The sequence below is a fragment of the Anabrus simplex genome, chromosome 13, assembly GCF_040414725.1.
Source record: "Anabrus simplex isolate iqAnaSimp1 chromosome 13, ASM4041472v1, whole genome shotgun sequence".
Classification (NCBI taxonomy): domain Eukaryota; kingdom Metazoa; phylum Arthropoda; class Insecta; order Orthoptera; family Tettigoniidae; genus Anabrus; species Anabrus simplex.
Genome location: NC_090277.1, coordinates 88399643 through 88415110, shown reverse-complemented (window position 1 = coordinate 88415110; position 15468 = coordinate 88399643). Strand labels below are relative to the sequence as shown.

General features: G+C 40.2%; 1 protein-coding gene across 1 annotated transcript in view; it reads right to left on the bottom strand.

The window, feature by feature from the left end:
• Nucleotides 1–15468, bottom strand: part of LOC136884959 (intermembrane lipid transfer protein VPS13A) — a 263969-nt gene that overhangs the window by 101038 nt on the left and 147463 nt on the right. The window contains exons 38-41 of the mRNA XM_068230153.1: nucleotides 6357–6610; nucleotides 4632–4768; nucleotides 3712–3854; nucleotides 498–649 (exon numbers count right to left, since the gene is read on the bottom strand). Coding sequence (XP_068086254.1) covers nucleotides 498–649; nucleotides 3712–3854; nucleotides 4632–4768; nucleotides 6357–6610 — 686 coding nt within the window. The remainder of the gene's footprint in view (nucleotides 1–497; nucleotides 650–3711; nucleotides 3855–4631; nucleotides 4769–6356; nucleotides 6611–15468) is intronic.

The window sequence follows — 15468 nt, the reverse complement described above, 5'->3', positions numbered from 1 at the left end:
TACGATTCATCTCACTTGATACCCGATCCCGAAGAGAAACGGGATAAGGGCTGGACACACAGTATGAAAGTGACTAGGATAGAGAAACAAGTGGTCATGAATTCAATGTGCAATTCACATGGTCTGAAGGAGAGTTCGTGCTAGCAGCAAAATCCAGGCATGTCACACAGTAATCTGACGCCGGAATCCAACTTTTGTGAATTGAATGTTGCAGAGAAATTAAATTTATAATATGTATTTCAAGTACGTCAATTGAGGATCTTAATATTTGGACTTGTTGACTAATATTATTATTATTAATTCTTTGTTTCAGCTATTAACTGTCTAAATTACTTAGTTGAAGAAGGCCCAATGAGGGTCAAAACGTGTACTATTATTTAATGTCATGTATTCAATAGGTGGACGGAGCTTTTGTGATTTCTTTATAAGAAATTTTGCCCAAGTATATATCTCTGAGTCATCACGTACTGATGTTAGTTGGTTTGATAAACACTTACCTGCAACGGAGAGCGGACGGCAATAGAAGTACGTCCGTGGTGGATATCAACACTGACAACAACATGGTAGCGAGTGTTGTTCCGACTGGGGTGAAGTATGTGGAGCTTGCTCACGGCCCTCTGAGGGGCTAACAATTTGAGAGGATCAAAACCTATAAGAGAAAACAGAATTTGACACTCACACAAGAAATGCAGACTGAGTATTATAAAGAGCTTCCTACTCAGGCAGAAGCAAGCTTTTGAACAGACTGAGCCCTCACAATTGTCTATATATAACTAGCTCATGATCTGCTCTGCTGCCTCATCAAATCTAATGCACCATCAAACCTAATGAAGCCTAAATTAAAAAGCTTTGAAACTGAAAAGGAAAAGAAAAATCTAATACTTGCTGGCAAACGAAGATAATGGAAATGAATGAGCAAGTCACATATCATTTCATATAAGAAAGATACAAACATGAAAATCAACACACCACAGGATAAAGACCTGACAAGAGGGTCCATCCCACTAATGAAGTTGTGGTAGTGGAGATTGTTGTTTTAAGAGGAAGTACAACTAGGTAATCACCCTCCTCTGGGCGAATCATGTGCAAAACAAAAATAAAATAAAACCATTTATTAAATGAGAAAATATGAAACTAAATTAAATAAAACAAAATTCATTTAAAAAAACCAAACTGGACACACACACTCTCTCTCTCTCTCTCTCTCTCTCTCTCTCTCTCTCTCTCTCTCTCTCAAACTGAACCTTGGTTCCCTGGGTAAAAGAATACACATAAAGCGAAAGACGAGATCATCAGTATTCTCCTTATTGGCAAGTATGAGTTTGAGTGTTCCCTGCAGGCCGAGGCTCCGTCTTAGGCCAAAGAGATCGGCACACTCTGTGAAGATGTGGGCCACGGTGATTTTGGCACCACAAGAACACACTGGGGGGTCTTCTCTCTTTAGGCGGCAAGAGTGTGTAGATTTCCCACGACCTATCCTCATCCTACACAAAACTACGGCCTCTCTCTGTGAAGGCCCAAAAGAAGACCGCCATACGGAAGTTGTCTTCTTAATCGCTTTCAGCTTGTTGGGAGTTCATATAGCTAGAAACTCCAACTCCCAGGACATGAGGATGGTTCTATGTAGTTGAGAACAAATCTGTAGCAGGTCTGTTCAAAGCTCTAGGTGGTAAAAGTACTACTTCTTTTGCACCTTGATCCACAAGTTTGTTGCCCGCACTGTGGTGCCAACATCACACAACTAACTGCGATTGTTGCCTACAAATTCACCCTTAAGGTCAAAGTGCCCTCTGGAAGTGATAAGTCTCTGAACTCATGTTGGAAGGTTCGATCAGTCCGGTGGTATTTGAACATCAGTCTCATATTGGTAGATTTTCTGGCACATAAAAGAGCTGCTGTGGGACAAAGTTCTGGTACTTTGGTGACTCCAAATAGTGTAAAAGTATTTAGTGGAATGTAAAAATCTATAATATTAATTGAAATGACTAGTATCTGCTATGAGATCGTTCAGCTTGATCAGAACATTGTGAATGATCATGTAAAATAGCTCTTGATGATCCTAAGAGTGGGTCCTGACCTGCGAGAAAATGCCAAATCAAATAAGAAGAAGAATACATTATTCTCTTAACAAATAAAATTCTTTTACTATAATAAGTTAGATTTCCCCACTTACATAGTGATTGGACTTCCACACCAGTATGAGACCAATCAGTGAGGCTATCAGGCAACTGTGTCGCCATAAGACCTATAATATGGTGTTATTTTAAATTAGTTACCTGAAGGTGACATTAAGTAACTCCATACACATAATTCCGGCCCCGCGGTATAGGGGTAACGTTCCTGCCTCTTACCCGGAGACCCCGGGTTCGATTCCCGGCCAGGTCAGGGATTTCTACCTGGCTCTGAGGGCTGGTTCGAGGTCCACTCAACTTACGTGATTACAATTGAGGAGCTATCTGACGGTGAGATGGTGGCCGCAGTCTAGAAAGCCAAGAATAATGACCGAGAGGATTTGTCGTGCTGACCACACAACACCTCGTAATCTGTAGGCCTTTGGGCTGAGCAGCGGTCTCTTGGTAGGCCGAGGCCCTTCGGGGCTGTTGCACCATGGGGTTTGATTTGGTTTGGTTTGGTCTGGATACACATAATTCCACAGCCTGTTTCCAGTCATTCAACCGGGTCAGGAATGGTATGAATGAAGCCCCTATCTAGCGGCAAGAATAGGAAATGTGCCGGCTGCTGAAACCTGCCGCACTCCTCTGCAGCAATGATAAATGACTGGCAGATGAAATTAAATGATATTGGAGAGTGTTGCTGGAATGAAATATGACAGGGAAAACCGGAGTACCCGGAGAAAAACCCGGAAGGGGAGTGAGGGATTGGAATAACTTACCAAGGGAGATGTTCAATAAATTTCCAATTTCTTTGCAATCATTTCAGATAAGGCTAGGAGAACAAGAGATAGGGAATCTGCCACCTGGGTGACTGTCCTAAATGCAGATCAGTAGTGACTGATTGATTTATTGATAGTCTTTACCTGTGGCAAAATTTTCTGATACTCTGCTATGAAAAGTCTGTGTGTGGTAAATTGTGACTGTGTTTCGTAGTATCTCAGACTGCACTGCATGCGCTGCACATCACTCTGCACCTTCGTGATCACTCTATCGTGTAGCTCACTAGATATGTGAGAAGAGTGTGTGGACGGAAATCTGCTGTCTAGACTTAAAACTTGACAATATGGTGCAAGAGGAGTGCGGGGCTTTATAAAAAAAACTTGATGATATAGTGCGAGGTTTGTCAAACATCTTACAAAATTACAGTTGGTAGCTCTGAATGTTTTTTTTTAAAAACAATTTGTTTTATGTCGCACCAACACAGATCGGTCTTATGGTGACGGTGGGATAGGAAAGGGCTAGGAGTGGGAAGGAAATGGCTGTGGCCTTAATTAAGATTCAGCACTAGCAATTGCCTGGTGTGAAAACGGGAAACCATGGAAAACTATCTTCAGGGCTGCCGACAGTGGGGTTCAAACCCACTGTCTCCTGAATGCAAGCTCACAGCTGCTTTACCCTAACCACACGGCCAACTCACTTGATAGTTTTGAAATATAATGCAAAGATACTTCCTGGTAACTAATTTAGAATATAGGGAGGTTGGACAAGAGGAGCTAGGCTCAGGTAGGGGTTCATTTCTACTTGATTTAGAACTTGCCTTCCATTTCGATGAGAAGCCTTTCGTCTGTCATCCTCTTGTACAGGTCTGTTATGCTCTCTTTGGGAAACTGAAGCACTGGAGAGAACATGTCCTGGCCAGCAGGGTCTTCACCTTTTGATGCAGAGAATCCTCCTTCGAAGCTGTAAAGTGAGACATCTGTAAGATTATTTAATACCTTTGAAAATAACTAACTAGCAATGGAAAGGAACAAACAAATGACCAATAAAGTCATATATAGATAGATAAGTAGAGAGAGAAATAAGAATATGAAAGGTAACCCATAACAGGAAGAGGGGACATGGATAAACACTAAAGGACAAGGACAACCTCCACATCGAACCCAGTTCTTCTACATCGATTTTTGACCAGCCTCCGACAAGCTTGCTTTTGCTTCCCCAGCTTCATCACGATGGTGGGCTTCAACACTCATTGAAGGGCCATCCTGACAAACCTTTAGTCTTGATAATAAACAATGATGTTATTGCTTTATGTTCCATTAACTGCTCTTACGGTTTTCAGAGACACAGAGTTGCTGGAATTTAGTCCCACAGGAGTTCTTTAATGTGCCAGTAAATCTACCGACAAAAGGCAGGCGTATTTGAGCACCTTCAAATACCACCGGACTGAGCCAGGATCAAACCTGCCAAGTTGGGGTCAGAAGACCAGCGCCTCAACCATCTGAGTCACTCAGCCCGGTTCTTTAGTCTTGATGTGGGAAGTGTACGATAAGAAGAAATCCAGATATACAAGAGTAAAGGGATGATACAAATAAAAACAGATGAATACAGGTGGTGAAAGATTACTGTACAAATGGAAATACATTTTCAAACCATTCTTATCTTAAAATTTAATTCATGCTTATGAGTCAGTTTCCTAGTAATCACATTCACGAAGAAGAAAAGTGGACAGCATCTTACCTTTCCAAATCAATGTCAAACTCCGGAGGAGTCACGTCCACATATCCTGTCGTTGTGGATGCAGGGCTGCTGGGCAAGGAATCAGACTTGTCGTACATTGCAGTCATTAGGACTCTCGGGTTCCCATCTGGCATAATCTGTAAGAAAGGATTCACTTGCTTGGAAAGAATTACTGGCTTAGGGTATTTCTTTTCTTTCTTTCTTTCTTTCTTTGTTCTTTTGTTTTTGTTTTGTTTTAAAATCTGCTACTGTATAAAATGAATTTCATTGCAAGCCCACACACTGAACTTCACCCATCTGGGGCAGACTAGGACGACTATTCAACTACGGCACAATCTTTTTTCCTTTCATGCGCTTAGAGTTAAATATTCTGCCTGCATCATAATTTTTAAATTAAGAATTATTAACAATACATCACAATCATTACGTCAACACAAGGAGAACTCGACCATCAACAACAACTTTTAATGGAATTATTGTGTGTGTTCAATAATTTTATCTTCCTCAATTCAACAGAACAAAAAAAAAATAGCAACTGAGCTCCAACACTTTAAGAACATTCTTCAAATTTTATCATGTATTTTAACTAGAACGTATTTTAATATCTATGAATTTGAGACCTTCTCTATTTTACTTATCTGATAAGAATTTTCACCTCATGATGTCTTAAAAGAAAGATGAAACATGTTCCAAAACTTGTTAATGTTATCCTAATTAAACACAATTTTTTAGTATTGTAAAGGTGGAATCTTTGATTGTACCCTTAAAAGGTAATACACTTTATGTCGCCCCAACACAGATAGGTCGTATGGCGATGATGGAATAGGAAAAAGGATAGGAGTGAAAAGAAAGCGTCTGGGGGCCTTTCTTAGGGTACTGCCCTAGCATGTACGTGGTGTGAAAATGGGAAACCACAGGAAACCATCTTCAGGGCTGTCGATGGAGGGTTTTGAACTCTCTCCTGTATGCAAGCTGATAACTACATGACCCAAACCGAACAGTCACTTGTTCGCTCAATAGAATGTAAGCAGACAGAATTCCAAGAGTAAATTTGGAGCAGAGATGTGAGGGAAAGAGGCCAAGAGGGAGACTGAGGAAGAAATGGTAGGACCTGATTCAAGAGGACACTGGAAGATGACAAGTGGAGGTGGAAACGGTATACAGAGAAAAGTGGTGGAAGGATAGGACGAAATGGAGATCAATGATACACTGGCCAATCGACGGAAGGAGGAGGAGGAGAATAAGAAGAAGCTGATGGGTCAGCATCTTGCAAAGGCTATGCAACTGAAATACCTCGGTTTGCTAATCACGTCAGATGGGGAGACATTTCCATACACCAGAGCATGGGTTAATGGTGCGAAGCTTCCATGTAATGGAAATGAACCTGTTGGATTGGTCCGCGACTATTACAAGGCTAGACTGCATTAAGAACGAAGAAAGGACACGTATGGGAGCGACATTCATTGCAAATAAAATGGGGGAAGTACAACTCAGGTGGTTCGGGCACATAAATATAAATAATGACAACTATATAGCAAAATCTACCCTCCAGTATGACCTCTGGAGGAATTAGACCTAGTGATCATCCAAAAATGGTGGCCTGATAAAATTTAAAGAGGATATGGATGTGATGCCCTCGACAGAAGGAAGTGACGAAGAGTAACCAGACGAGCAAATTACGGGAGAGAGTACATGATGGGTTTACAGAATTGAGTTGAAACTTACCTCAGCATGAGTGAAGAGAGTCACTTTAGAAGTTGGACCAATATCGTTGACAAGCGTCAGGGGTGCTTCCAGACCTTGTAGAGCCTCTGGTGGTACCTCGTGATTGCTTCTGGTGAAAACAGTGGCAAGGTCATGTATCACCTGCATCCCAACAGGCGTGAGAGTCATCTCCAGGCGATCACGAGAATCCATGATGACGTACGTTGCAAAACGATCAGGCACTTCCGTCTCCAAGCCGGAGTCGACAGAGTCATCTATAAATGAGAGTGTCTCAGCTCACTGATGTACATGTGTGTGGATACAGGATAACCAGCAAGTGCAGCAGTAGAAGATCTTACTGAACTTTTCTGTGAGTTTATTTTTATATGGAGCATAATCTCAGGAAACACAACTGATTTCAGTAATTCTTTTACCATTAGAAAGTTTGTATTTTCCAGATTATTACAGGCTATGTGTAATTATACCTTCTCAGGGGGGCAGGCATTATTTGAACACATTCAGTGCCAGAGTCGCTGAGAACAATACTAAGAATATTCACGAAACTTTACAGTGTTGGTCTGGGTGACTCGATTGTTGAATCATAGCAGGCCTGATGGTCCAATAATAGCATTGTCATGCTGTCATAACCATTGGCAAGTGTTCAAGAAACAATGCTCTAGCAGCTTTCTATTGTTTGTGATATATATAGATATAGTGATTTTACATTGCTTTATATTCCGTGATTTGTATTTAAACATTTTTTTTGGCTCTGCAGAGGCAAGCAAGATATCTGAGAAAAACAAGTGTTTGTTAGAAAATGAAATCCAAGATATGCTCAGTAATGAGTCAAGTGATGGTTTTAACTAATTTTAATGGATAAACATCAAACATGTCACCAGAGGTGGTAGTGGTGCTGATTACTGGTTTCGGAGGAAGTACAACAAGGCAACCATCTTCTATATAACACTAGCCAGAGAGAAAAAATTGAAGGTGTCAAAAACTTCAAAAAATGAAGGTAACAGCCAAAGAAAGCCATGAAAGGCGTGTTACTAGAAATATTTTACATGCCGCCATCCAAAGATGTGGAGTGTCGAATGGAATTTTCTCGGCCCTTGAAATAATCCCACAATGTTGGGATTTGGAGACCAGCAATGCACAGAGGGAGCAGCACACAATGTCCTGGTTTATGAACACCAAAGAAGACCTCCAAAGGCTGCAATAGAGATCTCTTCCACAAAAAGATACTGACGAATGGGCTAAAAGAAGACAAGGTACCACCTAGACAGAGGAACGCAAGCTGGCCCGCTCACAGAGAATGAGGGAATTCTGGGCTCAAAAGAAACCGAAGCAAACTGCCAAATGTAACAAGACTTAACGTGGTCCTAGATGGCCCCAACGAATAATAATAATAATAATAATAATAATAATAATAATAATAATAATAATAATAATAACAACAACAACAACAACAACCATCTTCATCATCTTCCATGCTTTTCCTGTGACCTTTCTTTTTTTTTTTAGTTTTGGCATCTCAACTAATAATTTTCTAATTTTTTGAATGTATCACATGTTTCTTATGTATTATGTTTCTAAATTCCAACACTGATATTTATGCTATTTTAGTTCTGTGGTCTCAAAATGAGTTGAATTTCAAAATATTTGTTTGCATAGTATGCAATTCTAAAGAAATTATTTCTCCAAATTGAAAATAATTCTTATACTGTCGCAAAAACTTACAGAAGATTAGAGGGTTATTTTATTCACATAGTGGGCAAAGTTTTAGTTTCATAACTCTAAAGGTAGAGAAATTATAATTATTTTCTTCACAAAAACTGCCTGGCACTTCCAGAGCACACCTTTGCATTATCACCTGGCATTGAGAGGGTAAAAAAGTAGAGAAAGTCAGAAAAATTGTGTGGCTGGAACTCTTTAAAATGAACACATTGTGTGAACTGGTTAGCTCACTATGTTCACTTACATTTCAATTTTTAATTTGAATTTTCTACAAAAAGGTTGATACACATTTACTTCCTACCCCTAGCAGTTTTCCCTTTCTGTGTTATCCAATAAAAATTAAAATGATGAGTAAACTGTTGGTGGTATATAAAAAAGAATACACACGCAGAATTTAAAATAATTTTCCTACAAGAACATCTATGTGCATCTCTCTGAACAGAATAAGTGGAGATAAAAATTAAAAAAAGAATTATTTAATAAAAATGAGAGAATTGGAAAATGAATTAAAAATAAAAATATTATACCAAAAATAACATAAACACATCAAAAGGGAGTGTAAGTTCCCTGAGTAACAGAACACTTTAAATTTGTATGTGCTTAATGAATCCTCTCCCACACAAAGTGAATGACGAGATCAGCAGTATTCTCATCATCAGCTAATATGAGTCTCTTGAAGGCTGAGGTTCTGTCTTATGTCAGAGAGATCTTACAATATGCTTTATGTCGCCCCAACACAGAGAGGTCTTATGGCAACAATGGGATAGGAAAGGGCTAGGAATGGGAAGGAAGAGGCCGTGGCGTTAATTAAGATACGGCCCCAGTATTTGCCTAGTGTGAAAATGGGTAACCATAGAAAACCATATTCAGGGCTGCTAACAGTGGGGGTTTCGAACCCACTATCTCCTGAACGCAAGCTCACAGCTGTGAGACCCTTACTGCATGGTCAACTCGCTCGGTTCAGAGAGGTCCTTTCATGATGTGAGGATGTAGGTCACGGTGAATTCGGCAGCAGAAGAACACACTGTGGGGGGGGGGGGGAGGTCTTTCCTCTTTAGTAGATAAGAGTGCACAGGTCTTCCATGACCTATCCTCAGCCTACACAAAACTACCACTCTCTCCGTAAAAGCCGGAAAGAGGACCGCTGCACAACAGCTGTCTGAATTTGGCACCAGAAGAACACACTGTGGGTGGAGGGGAGGTCTTTGCTCTTTAGTAGATAAGAGTGCAAAGGTCTTCCATGACCTATCCTCAGCCTACACAAAACTACCACTCTCTCCGTAAAAGCTGGAAAGAGGACCGTTGCACAACAGCTGTCTTTGTAATTGCTCACAGCTTTTTAGGGGTTCAGATAGCTAGGCACTCCTACTCCCAGGACACTAAGACAATTTGATGTGGCTAAGAACAAAGATCCCAAGCAGGTTCATTTATAGGTCTATGGGTAAAAGAACTGATTCTTTAGCAGGCTGATTCGCAATTTCACTCCTCGTATTCCCCAGGTGGCTTGGAAGCCATGCAAAACTGATTCCGGTGCCTGCATCGCACATCCTAGCTAAAAGGTCATGAATCTGCTGCACCAGTGGGTGTTGAGGGAAACAGGTACCTGTAGACTGCAGAGAACTTAATGAGCTGGTACACGGAGAGAAAGGTCTCGTTTGTGATTTAGCGCAAACTACAGAGCTTCTATGATGGAGATGAGCTCCTCAGTACGTACACTACAGACACTAGGAAGCGAGATCTTGGTGCTGGCATCATTGGAGATGAAAGAGCTTCCAAAATTCTCTCCTATCTTAGAAATATTATAACACAGACTGAATATGTTTCGTTCATGAAGACAAGTGTGTGTCCAGATACTGGTGAATGAAGTCGTGGAAATACCTCCAATGAAGAGAGGCATCTGTGTTCACCTTAGGTCCATGGAGCAGATTTAGGTGTGTTGTTAAGTGTTGAAGGAACATTTCAGGCACACACCCAGAGGGGTTACAAGTCGAGCATAGTACAGCTGAGTGGATTAGACTGAAAATCATTAGTATACCCATTAGCGGTGCAAGTCCAACAATCATTACATGTTTTCACTCTGAGTGAGAATTTTGTTAAACAGGAATGCAGGAGCAGAAAGAAAGTGGAGCAAGCCAAAAGAAATGTACATTTCGCACCCTAAAGAGAATACACTGCCTAACGTCCCAGGCTGAGAGAGAGAGAGAGAGAGAGAGAGAGAGAGAGAGAGACACACACACACACTCTTTATTTTTTAAGCTCCCTCATAAATAGAACTCACAAACAGTTAAATATGGGGACTGTGATGGCCAAAAGTACACATTATTTAACACTTCACTTCTTATGGAGTAAAGAACCAGTTCCTCTCTATTTGTTTACGAGTTTCTGCACGGTCTCTCTACGTGGAGAGTGTACACATGGAAACTGTGTTACAAATCGCCTAACGACTTCACTGCAAGAATCTGTTTTCACATAATTATCGTACATAAATACCCTTTCCTCTACCGTGTACACATGTGGAGGCATTATAAGAATTACACCCCGAAGTAACACTTCACAACTCGACAACAGTTGGAGTGACAGATCACCACTTAATACATGTTCTAAGCACAGACCTGAAGTGTGAAGAGTGCTGTGTAACGGAAAGTGATGAGTCAACGGTAGGCACATAAGCTGGGCGCGCCTGTCAGCCAACCGATAAAATAAACTCACTGTAGTAGTAGTAGTAGTAGTACCACCATAGTAATATCAAGTACAATCATTGGCCCTTTCCGGCTAAAGAAATACGACATCAACAAAGTGTAGGACTTTGTAGGATTAGAATGAAAGCGAATCCTGTATCAGTCAACCATGATTTGAATATATACAGTACAATCCCTTTTAGCTATCATTTAAATAACTGGCAATGTCAATACAAGGGCACTTCAGCTTAAAAAAACATGAGTGATTGATAGATCGAAGCTTCCTTATCGCAAGCCTCAATGATTTGCTGTCATTATTGTGGTCTGCCCTGCAGTCAACCTTTGTTGTTACAGTACACAATAACACATTTTCCAGCCAGTCCATAGAAAATCTCAATTAACCAGCAAAATTGTTACTCTGACACTAGTTCAGTACTGTATGAGGGATTCTACTGTATCTTCAAAATACATGTAGCAAACACAGCACAAGACAATCTCAAAGCCAAGAAAACACCAAGACACAAGACAGTTACATTAGAACAGTTTGAAGAGGCAGTTCATTTCACAGTCAACAATGAGTGTAACAATCTTCTTTGTAAACACTGAATGCTGGTACAAGAAAAGCGTCTGTTTTGAAAGATAGCATTGAAGAAATGTTGAGCACAGCTTTGTTGATGCTTTAAAGTAAATATTCATTAGTCAAACACATCTCTCTGTGATCCTAAATTGACTTTCAGTGAATTTATTCTGTATACAGAGCACTGCAAGTGAGAATTAAATTTAACAGATTCCTTGCGGTTCAGAACATCAGTTGTCTCGACGCAAGTTATTCTTATCTGTTGGTGGTAATCTTGTGTGCAGGAAAAAAAAATGCTACATCTTAGATACACATTTCTCAAAACTAATGGTTCTCATTTTGCTCGTAATGGAGTAAATGATTGAGTTATACTGTTAGTTCTAACTGGACCATTGGTGACCCGAATGATTTTTTGAACGGTTAACACACTGTTGACAGGACCTGAGTATACTCCTGTTTGGCTGGCCGAACGCTCCTGTCAAGTCCTGAGTTAACTCGTGTTCACGAGACTTGAACATTCGGTCTGAAACTAGCTAGCGGTCAAGGTTTTAGAAACTTGGTGTTGAAGGTTTTGTTTATTCCATGCTACCTTTATTTTTCATTCTTCTTCTGTTCTATGATTTTCTTAGTTTTCTGACCACATGTTTGTGTCCTTCAAAGAGTCATGTGGTGGCTAAGATGGCGCTTCCCAGCTGACTGCATGTAGAAATCTGGAAGAAATATTTAATGAACTCCATGCAGATAATAATTTGAAATGCCCAAGTAACGTTGAGTTACATGCATTTGATTCTATGCATGTTCAGGAAATGGTTGGGCATAGGGGATGTGCAACATATGGAGCACCCAGTCAGCAATGTGTCAATATATTCACCCTGTTTTTCAACTGTCATCTAAAATTTCTTTCCTCTCTCTCACAGAAACAGCTTTGTATGCTTACAGTGAAGCATGCTTACAATGTTTCTGCCTTGCAATGGCAGATTGTTCTTGATCACACTTGTAGGACCAAAACATTATTTAGCATCTTGTGTATTACTTCTTACATTACTCTAAAGTACGCAAATATTAGTCATCATCATCATCATCATCATCACTGACCATCTCCAGTTGCCCAGGTGTGGTGTATGAGCCCCCTCCATCATTGTCTGTCCATGAACCACTCTCTCCTCGACATTTTTCTTCACCAGATCAGTCCATTTTCCTCTGGGTCTGCCCACTGATCTTTTTCCTTTTACTTCTCTTTCATATTCTCTTCATGCAGTCCTGCTTGCACTCATCCTTCTTACATGGCCAAACTACTTCAGTCATGCTTTCTGGATCCTCTGTAGTAGGGAGTCTCCTATTCCCACCTCCTCTTGGACTTTTTCATTCCTGAACTTGTCCTTCCTGGTCTTCTGTATTGTGATGCATAGGAACATCATTTCTGCAGCTTGGAGTTTTGAGTTGTCTTGTCTCGTTAACGTGGTAGTTTCCAAGCTATACATGAGGATGGGTGTATAATATGATTTAAATAATGCCATCCTAGCTTTCAACGGTACTTGTTTATCCCACATCAGTTGTTTTACTTGGTGGTAAAATTGAGTTGCCTTGTTAATTCGACTGTCCACCTCATATTTTGCAAGACTGTCTATTGATACTATACTACCCAAGTACTTAAACATTGGAACACTGTCCAGTTTGGTGTCATTTATTCTGATTTGTGGTTTGTCATCTCCCCTCTCTAACTTCATCACCACCATCTTAGCGTTGTTGATATTTAAATTATATCTCAAACTCTTGACTCTATTTCTGCAGCTTTCCCTCCACATCATTTTCAATTTCACCCCAGATCACCACGTCGTCTGCAACGATGAAAGCTTGCACGTACTGCTGCTCCTTCCTTTTTAGTGCCTTTATTATCACATCAATCACAGTGATAAATAGGAGGGGTGACATATTATTATTTACTGCAGTCATTACTGACATACATGATGTTGAATAGCTTGTGGAATAATATTTATTAGCACAATCACATCTATTTTCAGGCAAGCAGCCATCATATTCTATCACTCCATTGTCGCAGAAAAGAAAGAGATTACGATGGCACCGTCACTGTTTGGAACAAAGTGATGATAGTGATAGCTATTTCTCTCCAGTATCTGATGATGATCCAACATACAGCCACCAAGATAAAAGTAACCACCATTTGGTGAACGAAAATATAACTTTTTTCTTTTCCCAGGATAATTTCTGGATCACATACTTGTGGCATCGGAACACTGTCGCTGAGACAGACACGTTGGAATATTCTTTCAACAATACTCCACCCAAACATTGCACCTGCATTGTTTGAGAGTTCATAGTACATATATATATCCCACGTCGTTCCATCTTAAGCGATGGGTCGGCAAACGAGGCTTCTCCACCAGTTGCGGTCCCTGAACTTCTCTCCTTCTTCAATGCTTTCCAAAGTATGTCCTCTCCGTTGAATGTCAATCTTCACCATGTCCTGTACCTGAGTCTTGGTCGCCCTCTTGGTCTTTTGTCTTCAAGTTTTAGATTGTACATATTTTTTGGTAATCTGTTATCACCCATGCGTCACATATGTCCATACCATCTCAGTCGCTGCACTGTTATTTTGTCTTGCAGTCTTACAACTTGAGCCTGCTTGTGGATTTCCTCATTACGGACTCTGTCCCTCTGTGTTTTGCCGATCATGTTACAGACAAATTTCATTTCTGCTGCCTGGATTCTACTAACATCTTTATTTCTCATGGCCCATGTTTCGCAACCATAGGTCAGGATTGGTACGTAATAAGTTTCATACATGACTGGGAGTTCATAGTAAGGGTTAATAAAAGTAACAATCATCAGGTCACCAGTGACCTGAATCATCATCATGTAACCCTTCAGCTTGCCGGGTAGGGTGGAGTTGGACAAGCTCCTGCCAGTGTTGCCCATCCGCGTAGGTCTCTCCCTCTCCACAATCAATCTCTAGTCCCCTCTTCTATTATCTACGTCTATCTTCAGTTGGTCCAGCCATAGTTTACCTTGATCGTCCAACAGCTCCCCTTCCTCTGACAGTATGTTCCATGTATGCATGTGGTGTTTGAGTGTTGGGCATTCTCTTTACATGCCCATTTCTATTCGCCTATGAAACAATCTGATTGGTTAAATTCAGAAGCTGATAAAACGTCAATGGTGAGAGATATCAAATTATTTTTTTCAAATTATATATCAGTATGACCAACCCTCTAAACCTCATACACCTGGTTTGCACTCTTTCCAGCCACCATATATATTTTGTTCCCATTAGCTTGTTTTTTACCTGAGCTTTAACAACCTTCAAATTTAGTGCTCAACCTTCTGGGGAAAATGTACAATACAAATGAACCATATTTTTGAAATATAAATATGACGGAGCCTATACATAGACAAGGCATGTTTGACTAATAAATATTTATGTTGAAGAAAGACATTACATAAGAGGGTACAAAGAGATAGGCACATCACAACATGAAACATCAAAGGAGATAAGGAGCAAATCCCAGAGGTGACGGAAAGCGTACTTGTACTGAGGGGTGCTGCTGTGTTTCGCTCTCACCTCCAGTGATCACGGTCTGCGGGATGGAAAAGTTAAGGAACAACCACTGATGGGCAGTGAACGAAACTGAAACATAAATTAACAAACAAAAGGCTTTAACAGCAAACAAGAAATCACTAACAAATTAACAAATTAACAAATTAACAAATTAACAAAGAAACAAATCACATTACACCAAACTGGAGATGTGTGCTTTTGTTTGTTATTTGTTGTAATGTTTTACTGTAAACTGCAATAAATATGAAATTAAAAAGAGTGATATTGTTGTTGATTCAGTTTAAGGGGTATTAATGTTGATGTAAGCAGCTCTTGAAGAATTTGGAGTAATTTTAGTCCAAGTTATTGATTTCAAAATAGGTCTTTCTGAGTTACATTCATCACTATGTTGATGGAAAGGTGTTTTATAGATATACGGAGCACACTACTGTAGTGTAATTTGTAAAGCTGTTCCCGTTGAAGGTTGTCTGATGTCCAACAAGTTCGTATTTTCAATATGACCCTTAGAATGCTGAACAAAGGTATATCATTCTTCTGTACTTGTGCGTTAAAGTACCAGCACAG